Here is a 9,746-nt window from a genome sequence, read left to right on the forward strand (position 1 = left end):
CACCCGGTTTCCCTTCTTATTAATTCTCAATACTAGTACTTCGGGGAGGTTGCTATGTAGTGTCTTGAACATCCACCGCGGACTTTTTCTCGGGCCTTGGAGGTTGTCATTGAGGCTGACGTGACGTTTGTTAGCACAAACTCTCAGGCTACATGCACCTCGGGCTCACTCTGACGCCATCATCTCTGGAAACAGGTTTATACGACCCTGACACTGACTTAGACCTGAACAAGGTGATGGATGCCACATGAGGCCTACATGACGTTTTCCGTCGTAAGTCATGAGTTTCCCGAAGATGAGTGCCTTCTGTTTCCAGACAACAGGAGGTAGGCAATCTGGTATAGCTATGAATGAAATATACATAGTCAAATCCATCACCAGGGTAGCAGATATAGAGCCAAACAATTGTATGCTTCAAGATGCTCATTATGAAAAGCTGGCACATGCCGTGTATTGAAGCGCCAGCCGACCATCTATAATCATAACCCAAAACCAAAACCATGCTATGCAATGCAATCCTATGCCATAACGTCAAGATCAAGTTTGTCCAGGGATATACCGTTAACATCAGCTACAATGCCGGACACGGTCTCGGGCATCGCCCACAACACTTTGTACAGAGGGCAATCCAACCCAGCACTACACCGATGCTCACGATCCTCGCTTACCCTCTTGATCCGATCTTCTAGGGTCGATACCGTGTGGATCTTGAAGGGTTGTACTGACGGCCACAGCTTGTGTGTTTCCAGACAGCGAAAGTAAGTGGCGATGCGAGTTTCGGTTGTGCATAGTGAATCGATTACATCACTTGAACATCTTCGACAACGATCATCTCTCACATCACGGGAAGGTAGCCGCCCGCATTTCATACACAGCTTCTGGTCAGTGGTGTAGCTCTTCTCGTAGCTTCCTAATGTGCGTTCATTCCACTGGATTGCGAGGTGAATTTGATCCAACACTCGCGAAATCTCACCAGCCAGGGCATCTGGGCGTTTGTTAGTTTTTGTATACAATGCAACTCAGGATGATGACAAACCTTTTATCTCAAACGGCAAGATGGCAGTCATCTCGTGCTTGGACCACTCAGAGTCAAAATCCAAATTCAGATGCGGCACGGCTCCCTTTGACACAGTCGAGATAGACTCGGTCGATCGGAAAAAGTACGCCGCCGTGAGGAGCAGTCCAATATCCTTGGGATCAGACACGCTTTCGATTCCGGACAGCCAGGTGGAAATCCAAGGTCGCAGAGCAACGTTGCAGTTGTACTTGTCGCTTTGTCTCGCCACCGCAGCCAATAAAGCAGGCTTGAGACTGGAAAACTTCTCGCTATACTTGAAGTGTAGAATAGAGAGGATAATCTCCATAGCCTCGGGGTCGTCCTCCTGGAGTGTAATCTCGGGACACTCTCCCTGTCGAACCGCAGCGCCTTCTTTAAAGTTGGATCCAAAGAGTGATTCAAAGTACGGTGAGGCAACGCGCAGGATGGTGGATGAGACGAGACATTTCATGGACGGTTTTGTGCGATGGTGGACCACGAGTATGGCATCGCCGTTTGGATATAGTTGTAGCATTGTGGTGGGTTCGTGGGTTTCTTTGCTGCGTAGACTGGGTATCTCGACAAACTGTCCATCCATCGCAGCAAGAGGTTTCAAGAAATAATGATCACGGAGAGAAAAAGAGTCAGTAACAAAGAAAATCCCCACAAGGAAACAACACCAGCACACCCTTATGTAGATAGTAGCCCTCCAACCTCGGCTTACTTCGTCTCCATCCCACACCAAAACACTGGGTCCGTGATGGGTGGTCCCAGACGGTAATTGGCGGCGAGAATTTTCACAACAAAGAGTCATGGTTCTGAAGGAGCGGTCAACTGACGTCTCCCATGACTCGGCCGTTCGAAAACGGGCGCAAGGTCAGTGCCCTCAACTGTCACGTCTGTGTCGTGTGTGGCTCCAGACGAGGCGTGAAGGTTTCCGGCTAAGGTGGAGGCTCTGCAGCTGAGTGGCAGGGCGGACCAAAGGGTCCAGTTTGTCTGTTTTATTTTTAATGACTCGTCTTGCTTGATGCGGAAGCTTGTTTGGCGGTTTTTGAAACGTTGGTTCCGGTTCGTTGGGATATGGTCTATCACGCGGGCTGGAGTGACGGGCAATATGGGGTTATAGTGCGCGTCTGAGCGGTCCATCGCGAATATTTTCCGAAATTTTATGCGCTAATACTTTTGATCAGATAATCATTAATGATATCAGATATCGCAGAGCCTCTCCTATATCGGCCATCGTTCAACTCCAAGACGTTGCTCGTTCCCCGTTGCTGTCAATGATGCGATGAACTAGTGGGAAAACCAAGGCGACTCTTCGGATATCTCAGCCTCCCTTATCCTCTCTGTAGATCTGTGTTGAAATCTATCTATTGTGATAGTGAAGCGATGACGTGATGGCACCAATACTACGCACCCTGGAACAGACCCACGGTCTTCATCTCTATCAGGATATAGAAAGAGCCCAACGTGCAACAAAACCCCTGCTTCCTCTGGAGATGCACATCGGGCCGAGACAAAAACTCCACTGAAAGCGCTGATGCAATTTCTATCTTGAAGATGCGAGAATGGGGGTTGATAAGAATGCCATGCTCGTGGGCGAGGGTGAAGATTTTGATATAAAACGGGATGCTCTTTTGCGCATACCTTGACCAGAGACTGAAGAGTAGTATTAATAACATCATCTTGTCTTTTGTTCGCCAAGAATTCAAAATGGCTGAGCCACAGGCTATTGGCCTTTACCAAAAGGCCCACGACATTTTTCGTGGCACTTACGTCCAAGCCGTACTGCTGGGACTCATCAGTTTCACCCAGCCCGGCATATGGAACGCTATGAACAGTGAGATATCATTGCCATCCAATATTAGATACATACTGAGTTTCTTTTAGGTCTTGGAGCTGGTGGGCAAGCCGAGCCGTATGTCGTCAATGCCGCTAATGTCATTACTTTTGTGTAAGTCACCAGTCCTGCAGCCCCATTGAATGCTAGACCCGTGGAATTTATCTGATGGGTAAACACATAGGGTCATGTTCGTTCTGTCTCCTCTGGCTAGTATCGCCGGCAACATCATCGGTCTACACTGGGTCGTTGTGTTCGGCACCATTGGCTACGTGCCGTACTCAGCTGCACTATACGTCAACTCCACGAACGGAACGCAATGGTTTCTCATCTTTGGAGCCGTAACATGCGGCCTCTCGGTAATTATATCCGTTGTCGGAAATTTTCCTTTTGCTTTATCTGACCAAACACAGGCTACCGCGCTGTGGACTGGTGAAGCGGCCATGGCAGTCGGATACCCTGAGATTCGACGACGAGGCATCTGCAGTGAGTCTCAATACTACTCGATGCTTTCAGTCGCTCTAACATTGTTTTCTAGTCGGAATATGGCTCGCACTTGGAAAACTTGGTTCCATCATCGCCTCAGCCATCCAGCTCGGCCTCAACAAGGACAGCTCTTCCAAGGGCGCCATCTCCACCAAAACGTACCTCGTCCTCATCGCAATCCAATGTCTAGGTCTCCCTCTTGCCCTCCTTCTTGCGCCAGCACACAAACTCGTCCGCTCAGATGGAAAGAAGCCGGCATTTGGCTCAACGAACCGTTCATTCAAGGCTCAAGTCCGAGGCTATCTTGCCCAATTCCGTCGTCGTGAAGTTCTCCTCTTGATACCAGCTTTTATCACGGCTCAGTGGGGAGTCACATATCAAGGAAACTATCTCGCCGCCTACTTCACAGTGAGAGCGCGTACACTGGCAGGCTTCCTTGTTGCCATTGTCGGCGCTATCGTCAATGTCATTGCTGGTTGGTGGCTGGACACAAAGCACCTAAAGAGGTCAACCCAGGCCCGCAGCATGTGGTACTTTCTCCTGGCTTTGTTTACTCTTGTCTGGATTTGGAACCTTGTCATTCAAACTCGATGGGCCAAGGAGAGCCCTGGAGACATTGACTGGAGCAGTCGCAATTTCAGGGTGGGCGTTGCGATCTTCATTCTCTACAGGTGAGTAGCCCGATTAAAATCCTCCCTGAACCTAGCCCGTAACTAACCTACAATAGAATTGCATACGAAACCGTCGGCCTGTGGCTGTACTGGGGCCTTGGGACATTCGACACGGATCTCGATGCCATCACCCTCTCCATGGCGGTTTTGCGAGGCGGTGAATCACTAGGCTCGGCGTTGGCGTACGCGGTTGGCTCAGTTCGAAGCGCATCACTCATGACCAATCTGATTGTCGCCACTGTCGTGTTTTACGCTGCTGTGCCGTTCACAACTTGGGCGGCCCACTTGATCAAGGATCGCGATGTGGTGGAGGGTGATATTAGCAGTGAGAACGAGGGAGAGGCTTCCAACTCACAGGGCACGGAGGATCACGCTGTTGAACGTGTGACTACAAGGTTGAGTCTCAAGAATTGAGCTCATAGGTGTTTCCTCCACGGGAGAGTTACTCGAGTGTCGACAGCGTGTTGGTTTTACTGAGGGCTGGCTCCATCTAGCTTCTCTCTTGGGCTTCTCTTTCTACAGGCCGTTGTGCCGTATTTCAATCAAAAGCATGACCCGTTTCGTAGCCAGAACTCCTTAGCAGTTATTGTTGATGTCAACTAATACAGGGCACTACGTTTGTTGTCGTCTTGATATGAGTGGTCGAGAGCAACCTTTTCCGCAAGAACGCCAGCAAGAACGAAGAAGTATTTCCGTCCGTAGTGTGAGTGGTTGACTGGTAAATTGATAGCAGACTCTCGCATGGCTGGTTGGGTTGGTGATGCCTTCGCAATTTGGCGCATGTGCAGCCTCTTCACTTGGGCAACAGTGAGAAAACGGTAGGAAACGGTTGAAGACATGATGTGTAGGAGGCAATGTTGAAGTTTAGATGTCTAGTTAATTGGTCAGCCTAGGATCTACGGGCCTCTCATCAAGTGTTTATAACACGCGAAACATTTCAAGGATTGATCCACGGCCAATCAGTCAGCAAGGAAAGAATGGGGTTCAGGCAGCCATTGGAGGTTAGACCAAAGGAAACATTGAAAAATAGATTAAACCCCGAGTATTGAGGCAGAAAAAGAGATAGCATGTGGGAAGCATCTCACACGCACATATGTCTCGACCTTGAACACTGTAGTTGTTTGTGAGTTCTATGTATAGAGTTGCAAATATGTACTTTCATTCTATTAAAAATTTATTGTGTCCAAATACAGAGTCCTATGCATTTCTACCTTTTCATACTCAGATCAATTCGTAATCAACTCGGTATGATTGCAAAAGAACGCAAGTCATAACCTACCCGGAAGTTGACTTTGAAGGGTGCACGTGACTTCATTGCAATTCCATGGCTCCGCATTGGGCGGGGGAAAAGCAGCCCCACCAAGATTTTTGTGAAGCTTCGATCTTTGGAGGGGCAAAGTCAATATCCAGCGTCGAGACGACTTGACACCCCGGCCTGACTCATCGCACGAGCCTCGACAGGACTATTCAACTTCTCGATACTCTCTAAAGAGCCTCCTCGATCTCACAGACCGACGAAAAGCACAATATCAGCACCCAAGCCTTCACCATGGCGACCGCCACCATGACCGCCGTCGCGGTCCACACCAAGAAGAAGCCCGACCTGGCACCAGAGAGCGAGCGCTTCCTGCGATGTTGCGCCGACGTCGCCAACGCCCTCATCGAAGACCATGAAGCCTCCAAGGCCGGTCGCACCACCCGCGACATCAACCTCAACTCGCTGCGCAACAAGCTCGCCAAGAAGCACAAGCTCATGAACATTCCGCCCTTGACCGCCATCATCGCCTCTATTCCTGAGCATTACAAGAAGTATATTCTGCCGAAGCTCATCGCGAAGCCTATTCGGACATCTTCTGGAATTGCCGTCGTTGCTGTCATGTGCAAGCCCCATCGATGCCCTCATATCGCTTATACCGGCAATATTTGCGTCTACTGCCCTGGTGGACCGGACTCCGATTTCGAATACAGTACACAGTCATATACTGGATACGAGCCGACCTCGATGCGAGCTATTCGTGCGAGATACGACCCCTTTGAGCAGGCGCGAGGACGAGTTGACCAGCTCAAGTCTCTTGGTCACTCTGTTGACAAGGTCGAATATATCATTATGGGAGGCACCTTCATGTCATTGCCCGAGTCATACCGTAACGAATTTACTGCGCAGCTTCATAATGCGCTAAGCGGATACCAAACAACCAATGTGGACGAAGCTGTGGAGGCTGGAGAGATGAGCAACATCAAGTGTGTCGGTATTACAATTGAGACTCGACCCGACTATTGTCTACAGCCTCACCTTTCCGATATGCTGCGATACGGCTGCACAAGGTTGGAGGTTGGAGTTCAGTCGCTTTACGAAGATGTGGCACGAGACACAAACCGAGGACACACAGTGGCTGCTGTCGCAGAGACATTCTGCCTTGCCAAGGATGCTGGATACAAGGTCGTCAGTCACATGATGCCCGACCTGCCTAACGTGGGCATGGAACGAGACATTGACCAATTCCGAGAGTATTTCGAGAACCCTGCCTTCAGAACGGATGGTCTCAAGATCTACCCGACCCTTGTCATCCGAGGCACAGGCCTTTATGAACTGTGGCGGACGGGGCGCTACCAGAACTACACACCAAATGGCCTGATCGATCTGGTGGCCAGGATCTTGGCCCTGATTCCACCCTGGACGCGCATCTACCGAGTGCAGCGAGATATCCCCATGCCCCTGGTCACATCTGGAGTCGAGAACGGTAACTTGCGTGAATTGGCTTTGGCTCGAATGAAGGATTTTGGAACGACTTGCCGAGATGTGCGGACGAGAGAGGTTGGTGTTAACGAGATCAAGAACAAGATTCGACCCAATCAGATTGAGCTTGTTCGAAGAGACTATGTCGCCAATGGTGGCTGGGAGACCTTCCTTGCCTATGAGGACCCCAAGCAGGATATCCTCGTTGCTCTTCTGCGGTTGCGAAAGTGTACAGAAAAGTACACTTACAGAGAAGAGCTCATCGGCCAGCCTACTAGCATGGTGCGAGAGCTTCACGTCTACGGCACGGCCGTCCCCGTGCACGCCCGTGACCCCCGCAAGTTCCAGCACCAGGGCTTCGGTACTCTGCTGATGGAAGAGGCCGAGCGAATCGCACGCGAAGAGCATGGCAGCGACAAGATCAGCGTCATCTCTGGTGTCGGCGTGAGGAGTTACTACAAGAAGCTCGGGTTCTGGCTGGATGGGCCTTATATGAGCAAGTGGCTGGATGGTCGGGAGGGTCCTCAGTGATGGGACTTGGACTTGGGATGGGATTTATAAATACCTCGGGGCGGGGAAAAGCATGGGTTTATAGAATAGGCGCAATTGGGGATTGGTATCATGAGACATGGTCAATGAGAGTCATTTACTTGATGTTGCGGTGTTGTTTTCATTGGTGCTGTGTCGTGAAGATTGTACACTTTTGCAAGATTTGAGATAGGCATTGCATACTGTTGCCTTGCACTTTAGTCTTACCAGTTCTACATGAACATGTGGCTTGCATCTCTTGACTCTCTCCTCAGCGTCAAGTGACCATTTAGTGAGCGCGTGAGTGCCGAATGACGCCTCAGATCTAAGGATCTCGAGCCTCAAGATCAGCAAACCCGATTGGCCAATCTGGCTTAGTCATGCTTCCAACGTCGCCGCGTCCCGGGTTACCTCTCAACGGCCTCTACCTCTCTCACCTCTGAATCTCTGAACTCCCGGCCGTCATGAAAGCCGCCCAACGCCATGAACATCGGCCGCCGCCATGACGTCCCGGACTCCCGAACCGGCGTCCTCCCCGTCATACCCCCCGAGGCCCTCCCGGACCGCGACCCCCGCAGCAACGCCGCCACTGCCGCCTCGGCAGCCGGTGTGCGTGCCCTGAGCGCCCAAGTCGTTGCCTTTTACTTTCGCGCTCCCGCAAAGGCGTTTTTCCGCACCAGGGTGGATTATCTCGCTTATGCGAGGACTATTCATCATGCGAGGACCCAGCGGCTCATGAAGACTGTTATGAGCGATGCTAGTGCTTCGCCGCTTACTGTGTTTTTGAGGAGGAGTTGGTTGCTGTTGAGAAGTACGACGCCGGGGGTGTTGACTTCGGCTATTAGTCAACAAGGATGGGGGATTATACCTCATCAGATTTTGCCCCCTCTTATTGCGAATGTTGGTGTTGGGGCAGTGTTATACACGAGTTACCTGCAAATCCTAGGTCGCCTACACGAGGAGAGCGGCCAAGCAAGAAAGAGGGTGTACCCACCACCGCAGCCAGTGCACACCTTCACAGCAGGTCTACTTGCAGGTGGTTTGCAGAGCGTTGTCGCAGCTCCGCTGGACGCCCTCCAGGCAAGGTACGACCACCGTGATATGATGCCCAACGACGGCAGCGGCAAGCCCCGGAGCATGTGGACGTTTGGCTCTGAGAAGCTGCGCGAGATTGGTTTGAGGGGAATCTTTGCTGGCTGGGGGCTTTCTCTCGCCAAGGACAGCCTAGGGAGCGCCATCTTCTTCAGCATATTTGAGTACGTCAAGGCGCAGGGATATTATCGCTTCGTGACCTGGTACTATGGTGGACTTGCAGAGGACATTGTCGATGTGCTCGCCATGAAGCGACCGACCCATCAGCATCAAAATGAGGGCATCACGCTTATTCGACCTCACTATGCCATTGAGCCAATGTTTCTCCTCATGGCCGGCATCAGCGCCTCCTTCTCCCAACAAGTCCTCCTCCACCCCCTAACACACTTCCAAGTCAAGCACTGGGACCACCTCGAAGACCTCGACGCAAAAGCCGCCAAGCTCCGCGCCTCAGCGGTAGCAAACCCCGACAAACCCCGTCGCCGCTGGAGGATGCTCCGAGCCTACTACCACGCGTACCAAGAGTCCCTCGCGGTCTGCACAGCCGAGGCGAAGAGCGAAGGTCTGAGCCTGACAAAGTGGCTGTACCGCGGGTTCTGGTGGAACGCGATCCGGCAGGTGCCGAGCACGAGTGCGGGATTGATCATCTTTGAGCTGATTCGGCGCAAGTATGGGTTTGGACAGGAGGAGGTGAGGATCACCAAGGACGGGTACGATATTCTTCTCCACTAAGCGCGCGGTATTGGCGTTGGGATTTTGATGGTAGACTCTTCTCCTCTTTGTTGTAGAGTGATGGATAATCGCATAGAAATGGCACATGATTTGAGAGCTTGTTCCTTGTGTTCAGTGGTGTTCTGTTCTGGGGAGATGTTAAGTGACAAGGAGCGACAGCATAGATGACCGCCCCTGTGCTAGACACACTTTCAGCTACCTAGTCAACAACACATCACATATCACGTAAAGATGATTCATTCGGTCAAAAACACAACGCAATCCAGCCCCCCTCGGGGTCCTTAACTGTAAACCTACAACTCCGTACAACAATCATACAAATGCTAAGAGAAGGAAAAGAAAAGAAAAAGCAAGACAAGAAATAAAAATAGAAACAGAACGAGAAAGGAAGAGCGAAAAAGAGAAAGAGAAAGAGAAAGAGAAAGAGAGAAGAAAAAAGAAAATGAAAACAAAGCTCCCACATCCTGCTGTCAATCCTGCCCTTGTTCCCCCCACTGTTGTTACATGAACGCAGGCTAGTCATCTCACTGATCATCCCCTTCGGTGTCAACCGTACGTCTCAACACCCACACTCACTCAACCTCGGAGAGGCGGAAGGGCGGCGGGATATCTTTGGAACCATCC

General features: G+C 51.0%; 4 protein-coding genes across 4 annotated transcripts; 3 read left to right on the top strand and 1 right to left on the bottom strand.

The window, feature by feature from the left end:
• Nucleotides 1-503: 503 nt before the first annotated feature.
• Nucleotides 504-1,634, bottom strand: LRP88_12208 (BTB/POZ domain-containing protein; the record flags this gene model as incomplete). Its single annotated transcript, XM_083248602.1, has 3 exons — nucleotides 504-518; nucleotides 669-985; nucleotides 1,037-1,634. 3 exons carry the CDS (start codon nucleotides 1,632-1,634, stop codon nucleotides 504-506), a joined length of 930 nt encoding a protein of 309 aa, XP_083096032.1.
• Nucleotides 1,635-2,749: 1,115 nt separating this feature from the next.
• LRP88_12209 (uncharacterized protein) lies at nucleotides 2,750-4,447 on the top strand (the record flags this gene model as incomplete). Its single annotated transcript, XM_083248603.1, has 6 exons — nucleotides 2,750-2,876; nucleotides 2,927-2,990; nucleotides 3,061-3,235; nucleotides 3,290-3,362; nucleotides 3,415-4,033; nucleotides 4,090-4,447. The coding sequence occupies 6 exons, from the start codon at nucleotides 2,750-2,752 to the stop codon at nucleotides 4,445-4,447; spliced, it is 1,416 nt and encodes a 471-aa protein (XP_083096033.1).
• A 1,150-nt stretch (nucleotides 4,448-5,597) lies between these two features.
• Nucleotides 5,598-7,301, top strand: LRP88_12210 (Elongator subunit ELP3; the record flags this gene model as incomplete). Its single annotated transcript, XM_083248604.1, has 1 exon — nucleotides 5,598-7,301. One exon carries the CDS (start codon nucleotides 5,598-5,600, stop codon nucleotides 7,299-7,301), a length of 1,704 nt encoding a protein of 567 aa, XP_083096034.1.
• A 480-nt stretch (nucleotides 7,302-7,781) lies between these two features.
• Nucleotides 7,782-9,122, top strand: LRP88_12211 (mitochondrial carrier domain-containing protein; the record flags this gene model as incomplete). The annotated part of the gene is made up of 1 exon (XM_083248605.1): nucleotides 7,782-9,122. The coding sequence occupies one exon, from the start codon at nucleotides 7,782-7,784 to the stop codon at nucleotides 9,120-9,122; it is 1,341 nt and encodes a 446-aa protein (XP_083096035.1).
• Nucleotides 9,123-9,746: the final 624 nt, after the last annotated feature.

The sequence above is a fragment of the Fusarium phalaenopsidis genome (assembly GCF_050370095.1).
Source record: "Fusarium phalaenopsidis strain FUZ10S chromosome Unknown contig_32316, whole genome shotgun sequence".
In the NCBI taxonomy this organism is placed as follows: Eukaryota; Fungi; Ascomycota; class Sordariomycetes; order Hypocreales; family Nectriaceae; genus Fusarium; species Fusarium phalaenopsidis.